This window comes from Eschrichtius robustus, chromosome 20 (genome assembly GCF_028021215.1).
Source record: "Eschrichtius robustus isolate mEscRob2 chromosome 20, mEscRob2.pri, whole genome shotgun sequence".
NCBI lineage: Eukaryota > Metazoa > Chordata > Mammalia > Artiodactyla > Eschrichtiidae > Eschrichtius > Eschrichtius robustus.
The window spans coordinates 46,039,750-46,052,883 of record NC_090843.1 but is presented as its reverse complement, the minus strand read 5'-3'; the positions used below and the strand labels follow the sequence as shown (position 1 = coordinate 46,052,883).

The 13,134-nt window shown below is 39.6% G+C and overlaps 1 protein-coding gene across 5 annotated transcripts in view; it reads left to right on the top strand.

Moving 5' to 3' along the window:
- Window positions 1–13,134, top strand: part of AP2B1 (adaptor related protein complex 2 subunit beta 1) — a 116,037-nt gene that overhangs the window by 59,496 nt on the left and 43,407 nt on the right. For 4 of the 5 annotated variants that reach the window (XM_068531074.1, XM_068531073.1, XM_068531072.1 and 1 more), the window contains 2 exons: window positions 169–361; window positions 12,818–12,859. In XM_068531074.1, coding sequence (XP_068387175.1) covers window positions 169–361; window positions 12,818–12,859 — 235 coding nt within the window. The remainder of the gene's footprint in view (window positions 1–168; window positions 362–12,817; window positions 12,860–13,134) is intronic. The other variant, XM_068531076.1, reaches the window with a different exon arrangement.

The following is a 13,134-nucleotide window of genomic DNA, read 5'->3' as shown; positions in this document are numbered from 1 at the left end:
TATAGAGTAGGTGCTCAATTAAAATTGATTGACTGATGAAGTTATGTAGTATAAGAGTTTCTTCCCCCTCCCGTTTTTGTATATCTGACCTTCACCCATTGCCTTGTTACTATGTCCCAGGTGAAACTGACTTTTCTCTTTTCCCCTCTTTCTGTGTGTGACTTGCAGCACTGATGCGGGTGACAGCCCTGTTGGCACCACCACTGCCACCAACCTGGAACAGCCTCAGGTTATCCCCTCTCAAGGTGACCTTCTGGGGGATCTTTTAAACCTTGACCTTGGTCCCCCAGTCAATGTGCCACAGGTATCCTCCATGCAGATGGGAGCAGTGGATCTCTTGGGAGGAGGACTAGATAGTCTGGTAAGCATCTTTCTTCTTTCTTTTGGTTATTTTAAATTTTTTTATTTTTAAATTTCTGGGGTTATTTTTCATTCTCGATATGCTGAAGAACTTTAAATTATTCCGCTTTTTAGAACTAGACCTTTCCTTGACGAGCAGAGCAATGTCCTTTGATAAAGGACAGGATTATTTTTTTCTAGAGATTTAATTGATACTGTTCATCATTGGTATGGGATATGTCTACAAGTGTACAGGATTATTTTGTTGTCCTGCCTCTGAATAGAACTTTTGATGTTTAACCAACCTAGTCACCTTTCCAGAGCTTATTATTGCTCTTGCTGCTTAACTCTGGATAGCCCCTGTAATTCCCCTTTTGATCTGAACATCATTCAAATGACCTCATAGTGATCATCCTATTTTGAGGCTTTCAAACTTTTGCCTTTTTTGTATTTTATTGGCTTATGCCTTGTCTAATTCCAAAAGGTTCATTTGAGCCATTTGTGTTTTTTTAAAAAATGTATCTTTCTTATAGTTGAGAAGTACTTCTTGATTGGTTCTTTTTTCCCCTTTTCCATCCACACCCCCCCACTCCACCCTGTCATACTTCCAATTTAATTAGCTTCCAGGATTCTAATACTAAAAGGCTCCAATGTCCAGAGTATCTGAATATGTGCCACCAGTGGAAGCCAATTAGTTACTGTTGCTGTAAAAGATAAATGAGAAATATTAAGGATGACCTTCCATCTGTGTAGAGAAGGCCAGAAAAATAACAGGTCTCATCACACGGCTCCCTGCAAATTAGATGCTTAACTGTGGTGTAATTAGAGGAGCTTTTTTAGCTGAACACTTGAAAATTCGTTGTTCATTAACCTGATGACTATAAGTATGCCCAACAAACTGATTTATTTCCCAGCATCAGAAATTGGAAGGCAATGCCATAGATACAAAAATATATATTCTCAGAGATTACATAAACAAAACGACCTTACTTTCTGCTTCATACATTGGCATTTTCTCTTCTACTTTATGAGCAGTATTATGTCTGGGATTTATGCCAGCTGGTACAGGTACATTTACTTTTGGCTGACAGAGAGCCTAAGGAGATAGGGTTACCGTCATATCTTTGTGGGTGATGCGTTTTACTAATGGAAGTCACTGCTTCCAGAGTCTATACACTGACCAAGCTCTGGACTCTAGCTAATGGTGACACAAATGAGCACTGCTTTTGTCTTCCTTGGGAATAAAAGCATTTGCTTTTCATTTTCATATCTCTAATGAATAGAGTTGACTGAATAGCTTCCTCGTGTGATATCCTGCATTGCTGTATAACCTCCTTTATAGACTCAGGAGACTGACAAATGAATATTGAAATATTCATGGAGACTCTCAGAAATCCCTTATAAACATTGAAATAGCTCATCCTATTCTGTTGACACATGAGCTACAAGTTAAATGTTACATCCTCCTCACGGTTGTGCCTTAACAACCCTGCTTATTTCCCTAGTGGTTTACAACATAGTGGACTCGCTGAACCTAAGAAGACAAAGAAATTAAGTTTGAAGGATGGAGGGGAGAAAGAGGCTCTATATTTTGATGTTGCCTGGCCCAGGATTCTGTCCTCTTGTTTCTTAACCCACTTTAGCATGGAAGGGAAAGAAACATGTTATTTCCATTTGGCTTTGTATCAGCTCTTGCTGGCCCTTAACACTAGTGAGTTTTCTCCTTATATTTTACACAGCTAATCCAGTCATGTGTCAGAATTCTGGCAAGCTTACATCAGATAGAAAAACAATTAGAACTTTCTCAGATTGTAGTAGCCCAAGTTACACATGGGCCTTTTTTCATTTTCTTTTTTTGCAAAGGATATTCTCTTTGAGGTGGAGAATAAATTGTTTTTATAATTGGATTTCTAAATAGTATACAGCCTCTGCTAGGTAGGCCCAGTAACGTTCCTGTGTAACTCTAAATTTTAACTTATTCTGACTTTGGGGTTTAAAATGGTATAATTGGTGCTATAGCCCCAGAAAGTGTTTACATGCAGGTTTCTTCAGCTTATTCTGTGATATAAATATGTCCCAGAAATCAAAATGAGGAGTAAAAGCCCTTCTTTTTGCTTTGGATCTGTATGTAGTTAAATATATATCACTCAAAGAACCAAGATTCCTTTTAAGAGAACATCACAAGGAAGAGGCCTAAATCTGGCTGTGTGGAAGACTAGTTTCTGTGGCAGCAGTAGTCTATGCCATTTTTAAAATGCTTTTATTATTCTTACGTAAATTATCTAATTTAAAGAGGAAAACAGTTCTCAAAGTTTTTACTTAGTCTATACAGATAGTGCTGTTTCTTGAATGAATTGTTGCCTTACAGCAGTGCTTCTCAAGCTAATGTGTACATAAATCAACTGGAGATCTTGTACAAGACAGATTCTTGTTGCTCTGGGGTGAGACCTAGGAGTCTGCGTTTCTAACGAACACCCAGGTCTGTTGACCACATTTTGCATAGTAAAGACATAGAATATCTGTGATCACTGTGAACCACTTCACTTTAGTGTTTGAATAGCTGTTGGTAAACCCAGATGCCTTTTTCTCTTGACTTCAGTAGTAAACACACTCCTGGAAAGAGGGCTCCTACTCTGCCTCAGATTGAGAGAGGGCAAGAAACTCTTGAAATTATTTTGTTAAAGGTCTGTCTTTCACTCTCTAGGAAGAAGAATATTGCTGGGTGTGGTAGAATTTGACCCAGGTCCCCATTTAAAATATGGCCTGGATTAGAGTTATGTGATTGTCTGGCAAGCAGCACTCAGGTTACGTGGGTGTTCATCTCAGAACGGCTATCAGCAGCGTTTTTGCTGCTTTTTTTTTTTTTTTTTTAACATCTTCATTGGAGTATAATTGCTTTACAACGGTGTGTTAGTTTCTGCTTTATAACAAAGTGAGTCAGTTATACATATACATATGTTCCCATATCTTTTCCCTCTTGCGTCTCCCTCCCTCCCACCCTCCCTATCCCACGCCTCTAGGTGGTCACAATGCACCGAGCTGATATCCCTGTGCTACGCTCTCCGGCTGCTTCCCACTAGCTATCTGTTTTACATTTGGGTCACTGGTTTCTAACAGAACCTTACCCATAGAGGTCAGTGGTGTGCTGCTAATGAAGCGTGGCAGCTACTAACCTTTTATTTCAAGCTTTGTGGTTCTCAACTCTAGCTGCATAATTGGTATTTAAAAATATATATTGTCAGCGTTTGGACCCAACCCTAGAGCAATTAAACAGAATTTCTGGGAGACAGGACCTTAGACATTGGTATTTTTTTTTAAAAATCGAAGTTATTTTAATTTTGCAGCCAAGATTGAGAACATTGAGCCAAATGAAGCTCCAGATGAAGTTAGGTAGAGACGTTAAAAAATTGATCTTTAAGCCAAGGCAGTGATTACCACAGAAGAATTATATTTTGGTGAGCCTCTGGCACCTCCTACAAAACAGACCTCTCTGACTTTACCTTTGTTCTGCCTCCTGCCCCTCCACACCCTCACCCCCTGACCCCAGGACATTTTCCTGTTGTGATTTGCTGTTAGGTGATCCAGCCTACCAGAAATTGGCCAGGACTTGAATTTGACCGATTTAGATTTAGTTGCTCATTCCCAGGGTTCTTCTCACCCTTGCTCATGTTCCATAATTAGAGACTGAAAATTGTCTTGTATTTTGGATTATCTACCCATTTTCCGTTCCTCTGTTTTAAAACTTGATATTCACTAGAGGATAGTATTACTCTTCCATTTTCACATCCTGGTGACCCTCCCTTTAGATCTTGTTTGCTCTCTTTCATCATTGCACTTGTGAAATTTTGAGATTTAGTGAATTGTGACTTTTCTAGAACTATCATTCAGGAAATACTTATCAATTTATTTATTCATTATTATTATTATTTGTCACAAGCTACCTGAAGGCTCCAGCCTTCTTCCATCAATAATCGTGACTCACATATAACAGCTGTGATTCTTAAACCAAAGAGAGTGAGGTAGGTATATTGCTGTGATGTAAAAAAACACACACACACGTGCACACCGTTCCCAGGTGACTTTTAGATGGTGTTTTCGTTGTTGTTTGGTTTTTTGTTTGTTTGTTTTTGGAGACAGGTGCCTTTGAAAATCATTGATGTAGGCAGAGCTTCAGATTTTTTGAAATGATACTTCTTCATCACAAAACTCAAATCAAAATGGATTTCCTACATACTCTTCACTTTCCTCCTTAGTTTTTGCTTGCCCTTTAGCGTATTCTCTTTTGCCTAAACGTAGATAGTTTCCTCCTTCTGTTAGTGTAAACTTAACTGTCACCTTGATGTGGAATGAATTCAGGTAATGAAACTTTGATCTATGTATAGAGCAAGATAGTATACTATTTAGATGTTATTGGGGTTTTTGTTTCTTTGTTTTAGAAGCAGTATAGGTGTCTTTTTATGCCCCTGCTACCAAATCTAAGAAACTGCTCATCTTGGGTAGTGTGACATTTCTGACGGTGGTGCAGATCCTTCTGGTTTGGTGTAGTGTGAGAGGTGACCCGGCACCCAAGTATGTAAATCTTGCATACATGTTATAAAGATACACCATCTGCTAATGAGTCTGACATGGCTGAGGATCGCTAGAGTAATAATTGAATCTCAATTATTTGTTGCCATTACTTTCAGACTGTCAGCAGACTGTCAGGCCTTGGCTAAATTACGGCCTTCTGTTTATTCAAGGTGCTGTGCATTATTCTATTTAGAAAAATGGTGCTATTGTGCATCAAGAATAGAAAGGAAGCATTACCCAGATTGTCCTTTCTTTGTGCTGACGAAGAGTTTCCTGCCAGAGATAATGTGCTTCAGTGTGCCCAGCTAGGATGGAGTAGAAGAGAGGAGAAACTGCCTTTTCCTGACTCCAGTGTATGTTTTTCAGAACCTCCTACCCTGTTTCTTACAGGTTTTTACCTTTCAGATATTTCAACTCATGAACTATTGTAGTAATGATTTTGAGGTTTTTTTAGCCCATGGGAAATCCATTGTACATACTAGTTTTGCATCTTCATATCTCTTCCTCTGGAAAAGATTTGCTGTGATTTAAGAGCTTAAGTTTTAGAGTTGGTAGTCTTGTGAAGACAGTTTTGTAAATTGTAGCCTAATTTTGTCTGATAAATTCTTCAGTGGCTTTTGTAACCACTGTCTTTTTATCAATGCATAGATTTAGTGAAGACTGGCCTCAGGCAGTGTTGGGAATAATTACCAAATACTGAGTGCCCATTTCTGTGCCAGTCTCTGTGGTAGAACTTTTATAATTCCTAATCCTCAAAGTAAGTCTGCAAGGTAATTGGTATTGGGTCCCATTTTACAAAAAACTGAAGGTTGCATAGCAAGTAAGACTCAGAGTCAGGATTTTGAACCCAGATTTCTTCAAAAGTTTAAAGTTTATACGCACTTTTCCACTGTCCTGTGATTCCTCCAGTTTTTTTGTTATTGTCATTTTCCAGAATAGAGTTCAGTCTCACTTAACTTTGGTCCTTCTCAGACTAGGGTACACAGTCCCTGGAGTACACAGCAGAGTACAGGGTGCATTTGAAGCTGCAGGATAAACCTGGTTCATCATCTTGCAGTGTCAGTCTTACTTGATGGTAAGGAATGTAAACACACTGCATTAAGGCTTAGAATGTAAAATTGCATGAATGTTTAAGATAAAACACAAGGCTTGTTTGCCCTAGGCCTCTCAATGCTATACCTTCCAGATGCCCTGTGTGTGAGTTTGGGCTAGCTTATCATTAGGAGGCACTTGAAAGTTTGAGAAGGACTTTAGAAGTTTATTCATTAATGAGGAGAAGGATTGGATAAGTTTATACATCTATCTGGACAGCAAAAGGAATAAGATTGCTTTCAAGTAGAGCCACAAAATCCTGTGTTCCCATCTATTTGGTGGTGAATTGTGATAGAAAGCAAGTACTTTCAAGGCAAATAAATGATGCACAGGACATTCTTGTGCTGAAAACTGGCAATCAAAACCACTCAGACAATACATTTCCTTTCTAGAAAGAGCTTTGGCCTTGGGGTGGGAACGGAGGGGGTGGGGTCATTTTTTCCCCTAATTGGTTGTATTCATGTGTTGGCAGTGTTGATGCAGATATGGTGCTCTAGGTCAGTTGGGGAAACAATTGTCAGCCTTCTGTCCATTTTGTGATAATTTTCACCAATAAAATGATTCATTTCCAAATTGTCTCCCCAAGAAATAATACTGCCATAGTGGTGCTTATATGGAAATTCATTCACTCAGTAAATATTTGAGTGCTTATTCCTTGTCAGGCTCTATTCTGTGTACTGGGAATATAGTTGTGGCGAGTCCTTACAAACATACATTCTAGTGAGGGGAGACGAATGACAAACAAGTACATAGGTAGTAATTACTGCAAAGGAAAATGAGACAGGATGCGGAGCTTCTCCTGTGGATTTTTACTGCATTGAACATTGAGTTATATCTGAACTAAGAGACCAATAGTGGCCATTCTAAGGACTTTCTGTCACATTCTATTCCCTGTCCCATCTCAGGAAGTAATCTATTATATCTCCCTATTTTTCTGTTGATGTAAGACTTTTTTTCGTTCAAGTTAAGGAGTCTTCTGATGATTTTGTATGATCTCAACTCATTTATGCTATTCCACATCAAATCTATTCTCACCATGAGTTTGTCTAATAGCTTTTGCATGGTTACAGATTCTTTCACCAGTTTGATTAGTTATATTTTATGGTGCTTTTCTAAATAGCTCTTTGAAGATTAAATTAAAATTTGTAGCCCAACAGCTGGAAAACCATACTTTTACCTAGGAGATAGTGTGTGCCTTCTAAAATCTAAAAACTAATAGGAAAAACACAAGCTGATGTTTTTGACACCAGTAGGATTTTGGTATAAGTTTTGTTTGTGATGGGAATCATTGTGTACTATTTTTACATCATTCTGTTTTGACTCCTGACTAGCAGAGCTATTGGTAAGCTATTTGAGCTGAAGCATTCCTTAGACTCCCTTCAATTAAATCAGTTCTGGAAAGTGTCAAATAAAGGAGGTGATAATTCTAGACAGGAGTAAACAAATGTGTGAGCTTAAGATCTACACCTCTAATTAAGAGAATGTCTTCAGATACTCAGCTCCAGTTTCAGAAGCAGACAGGTATATTTTAGACTGGTCAGATGGACCTCAAAGGGGCTGACCCAGAGCAGTGATTGTGAACATTTGTGGGGGTTTTGGGGTTTTGCATTTAATTTTATTTTTACTTGTTTATTTATTTTTGGCTGCATTGGGTCTTCGTTGCTGCGCAGGGACTTTCTCTAGTTGTGGCGAGTGGGGGCTACTCTTCGTTGTGGTACGCGGGCTTCTCACTGCGGTGGCTTCTCTTGTTGCGGAGCACGGGCTCTAGGCTTGCGGGCTTCAGTAGTTGTGGCACTTGGGCTCAGTAGTTGTAGCTCGCGGGCTCTAGAGCACAGGCTCAGTAGTTGTGGCACACGCGCTTAGTTGCTCCATGGCATGTGGGATCTTCGCGGACCAGGGATTGAACCTGTGTCCCCTGCGTTGGCAGGCGGATTCTTAACCACTGTGCCACCAGGGAAATCCCATGTGGGGTCTTTTTTTTTTGTTCTTGTTTTGTTTTCGGTCTGCTTGGTGGCCATGTCAAGACTTTTCCTTTTCTTGGAGTCAGGCAGACTTGGTCCCTTACAGAACCTCAGTCTTGAGTTCTTTCTCTGTGCTTCTGCTTTTGTAGCATGTTGCCATTGGATGAAGGTATTTCCTTTTGGTATGCAGACTCAGCTCTCAAACTTTCGACTCAACCTGGTTCTGCAGCAGAGCTCATGCAACCGTGCTGAAATCCCTTTAGCCCGTAAAATAAGTCACCATGAAATCACTACTTTCCATCCAATTACTGAATGAACAGTGCAGCGACACATTATTTTGTAGTTCAACATGAACTGAGCCTATTTCAGTACTACTTCAGGCATGATAAAGCACCCACTCTGTGGCGGTAGCCAAATGTTAATGTTATTCTTAGTGCCATTTAATGTGATTTAGATTGGGGGCTGGGGAAGCTTTACCACTAGCAGAAATTTTAGACTTGGGTATCAGCTATGGACCTTGAGGAAAATTCTGCTCAATTTTCAGCATTTGAAGTGTTCTTTTCCTGAAATTGGCACCTCTCCTTCATCTTCCTGTATCCTGATTTAGTTGGTCTATAGTTTACATCATTTCCTTCATGGAGAAAATAGCAGCCTCATTAAGGCAGTCCTGGGAGTAACGGGAAATGGACAGCTCCAAAAGACACTTAAAACGTACACAGTATTTAGACACCTAAGATTGAGATTAAAGCCATGCCTTATGCCTCTGGCACTTTTCACTCACCTCTCCCAACTTACTGGATAACAGATATCACTGAATTTTTACAAGTCCAGTTTGACTGATTTTGTACCCTACCTGATTAGTAAGTATTACTAAACAGATGAATCTTGTCTGACTCCAGATGATATCAGCAACCGAACTGAAATGGTTAGTGACTAGTTCAGACCAACATGACAACGACATTGCTGTGTTTTGTTCAGCTTTCTAGCCTTCCCTCCGCCTCCTCGATTAATATCTGCATCATCCTGCATGTCGCTGTAGACAGGAGAGGCCCTCACTGGGGAATTGGCTCCCATCCTTACTGACATCTCCCTGTTAGTTACTCTTGTCCAACACTGTGCTGTCACCTGTGTCATATTTTCAGAGAGGAAGATGACAACCTCCCTTAGAAACTTTTCAGTCAAAAGGAAAGATGCTGAATAAAGTCTGAGTAAGCTATAGTTTTGCTAGTTAGAAAACATATTGAAATTGTCCTTTCCTTTTGCTCTCTGGACATAGCACAGTTATGTGAACCTTTATATTTCTGGCTACATGTCTCTAACACCCTTTGGATTCTGTCTCTGTAAGATCAAGAGTTCTTGATTCTGGGTTGCAGCTGAGTTGTATTTGATAAGCTGAACATAAACAAAGGAGTATCAGAATTACTTTTCAGTTTCTCTTACATGGTTTTGAATAAAATCGACAAGCAGCATGGTGGGGAGGAGTGGGGGGAGTACATTTAGATCCTGTCCAGCTAAGATAATATTCATATAATACTCAAATATAATAAGAATGAAATCTAAGAAAATAAGGGCTATAAATGGGCTTTATTTCCTTTGGAAATAATACCACTAGTGAGTGCCTTTTCTCAATGCCTTTTATTGAATGTAGCATATTTGATAATACTGCCATTTCTCTTCCAGTGTGTTTTTTCTTTCTTGCCATCGAGTGCCAGCAAGGTCCATAAAGAATTCCATCTCTTTCAAGCTTCAGTTGTGAGATAGGCCAGAAGGGAGGAGAGTGGCTGGGGGGAGGATATGTAAGCCCATCAGAAAGTCATAAAACGAAATCAAAACCAGCATCAGGACAAGATGACAAGAGACATTCTTCATCATTCCCTTCCTTAGAAAGGGTTTTTCTTGGACTTCCCTGGTGGCACAGTGGTTAAGAATCCTCCCGCCAATGCAGGGGACACAGGTTCGAGCCCTGGCCCAGGAAGATCCCACATACCGCAGAGCAACTAAGCCCGTGCGCCACAACTACTGAGCCTGCGCTCTAGAGCCCGTGTGTCTAGAGCCCGTGCTTCACAACAAGAGAAGCCACCACAATGAGAAGCCCGCACACCACAACGAAGACCCAACGCAGCCAAAAATAAATAAATAAATTTATTTATTTATAAAAAATAAATAAATTTATTTATTTATAAAAAATAAATAAAAGGGGTTTTCTTTCTGCTTAAGTTCTAGCTTCCTTTTCAGTTCAGGAGTTAGCTCCAAAGTAATTCCTGAACATATATTCTTGTCTGATTCCAGATAATAGTTAATTCTCTAAGGCAATGGTTTTCAACCTTGTCTGTACATTAGAATCACTAGGGCAGCTTTTTAAAATTCTGATGTCCAGGCTACAACTCAGAACAATTAAATCACTATGGCTGGGATTGAGACTCGGGCATCAGTACTTTTAAAAATCCCCTTCCCCTCCACAGTTATACACACGCAGGTGGTTTATTCCATTGTGTATCTAAGGTTGAAAACCATAGCTAATAGAACACAATTGAAGTAGTTATTAGTAATCTTAGAAAGATTGAATCTTACTCTAAGAAACCTCCAGGTTTTTGTGATGGAGGAATTGAAAACTAAAGACCATAATCAGTTTGCCTTTGCAAACTTATTTTCTGTGACTTTTTTTTTTTTTTAACACATATCTACCCTGTGCTCCAGTCTAATTAGACTACTCATTCTTCTTCTTTTTTTAAAAAAAATATATTTATTTATTTATTTATTTATTTGGCTACACAAGGTCTTCATTGCCACATGTGGGATCTTTGTTGTGGCATGTGGGATCTTCGTTGTGGCATGAGGGAATCTTTTAGTTGCGGTGTGTGAGATCTTTAGTTGCAGCATGCAAACTCTTAGTTGCGGCATGCGGGATCTAGTTCCCTGACCAGGGATCGAACCTGGATCCCCTGCATTGGGAGCATGGAGTCTTAGCCACTGGACCACCAGGGAAGTCCCTACTCATCCTTCTTGATCATGCTTTTATTCCTACTTCTTCAGCCTTTGTTCAGGCTATTTGAGAAATAACCTCCCCCATTTTTGCATTCTATAATTTCACACTGCCATGTCTTTGAAGCTTCTTTTCATTATCCTTCAGCCAAAAGGAGGCTCTTCTATTCAGAACTTTCTTTTTTTGCTTTAGTATATTCTGTATGGTTTTTGCATTCGTGTTTTGTTTTTTTGCCAGTTTGCAAAGCCTGGATCTTGTTCATCTATGTTTTCCCCTCATCGCCCGGCATCTTTGTAGTCCCCATAGTACCTTATGTCCAGCAAATGTGAGTGTGTGTTTGAATAAAAGGAATTTCATGCTTTTCAGATGTCATGCTATGGATGTGTGTTATTCTAGAAACAGGGAGAAGGTAGGTGTGTAATATCTTTTCTATTTGCTGTCATTCTTTTCCAGTTATTCGAATTCTTGGTTGTGATGACCTTTTTATCTGTACGCCTGTGATTTCTCGCCCCACGTCCAACCAGTAAATAGTCTTCAGGAACCAGACTTTGTAAATGTTGGTTCTTTGAGGTTTGGAGTGTTCTGTAGCTTAGTGCAGAACATGCTTATTCATGCCAGTTATGAAACACCTGCCTGGGGTTTTTTTTTCTGTCATGGTGGAAATAAGTCCCATTATTTTTCAGTATATATATTATTTTTGAGATTTTGGCAACCCAGTTTTATATATCTGTCCATTGAGAAGGTAATAAATCCCCTCTCTCAAATCCTGAAGACAAATACAATTTTTTTTTTTTTTAACACAACCACAGCCTAGAGCTCTCCAAGTTTCTACCACTAAATGACAGACAATAAAGGAAACAGTGTTTTGTAAAGCAGACAAGGCATTTGGTGATTCAGAGGGGAATGTTAGATGCACAGTGAGAGCTAGGGAAGTAGCAGTATAGAATCGTAGCACAAAAACGTATTGTTTGCTTTCTGAATAGCACCATTAGTTGTGGGTATATGTTTTATGTTTTTTCATGCTAGCTATTTTCAGCTTCAGTTCTTCTTTAATGCTTTTGTCCTGGAATTCAGGGTGAATTATATCAGAGCCCTGATGGGAAAAAGAGGCAGAAGTAAGACCATGTGGAATTATTTTCCTGTCACCTAGCTAATTGCGTTAGTCTAATTCTCCAATAGTTAGCATCCTTTTAAATGATCTACTCCAGATAAATCACAGCATTTCTCCTTAGCTGTATTGACTGTGGGAGAGATTTGAAGAATTGCATGCCTTCGCAGTTCCTACCCAGATAGGATATCTTCCTAACCCAGCCGTTTGCTTTCTTAGGAAAGTTCTAAACTCTAAAAATCACTCTTGTTCAAGCTATAATTTTTGAAGCTTGAAATTGCAGCTCACTACTGGTTTGGTTCCCACTTTCTCAGTGGGGTGGCAAGTTTTGTAGTTCAAAACACATTTTAGTTTTTCTTTTTTTTTTCCCCCCCTTAAATTTCCTTTTAAAGAAAAAATAAACATATTCAGAACATTACGACTTAGAGATATAGCTTCTTGGAATATGTAAACTCTTTAAATCCTGTTTGGGTTTGTGCCTATGTACCCCAGTGGAAAGACTGGATCTGAAACATCCCTGAGATGTCCCAGCTCCATTTTCTTTCCACGTTTTCTCAAAACTCCCACACACCATCACTTCCCCTACTCAGTTCCCCTAGGTTATATTTCTTTGCAATCTAGAATTTCTTTAGGCTTTGGGAGTCAAGTTGAATAGCATGTATTCCCCGCAACTTGGTAGAGCAATTTACAGATTCTATATGGGCATCTAGTACTTAGCTAAATGAACTCTACCTTTCTCTCCTCTCTCTCCTTTCTCTCTTTCAGCTTGGCAGTGACCTTGGCGGGGGCATTGGAGGAAGTCCGGCAGTAAGTGCCATCGGTTTTTTTCACCATGGGATGCACTGCCCCCTGTTTGATGCCTTTCCTATGCACACGTTCTCAGACCAGCCACCGCTGCTATCTAGCCCTGTACACCAGAACCTCTGTAGTAGTGTATGAAGAGTAGAAAGTAGCGTAGGGTTACTTGGAATCTTTGGGACCATACACCACATGTGGTGTAGGGGTCTCTTTAGGGATTGGCGCTCTGGTGTCTACAGAGTTCTTTGTCTTCCTGACATTAAAGGGCTAAAGGAAATGGAACC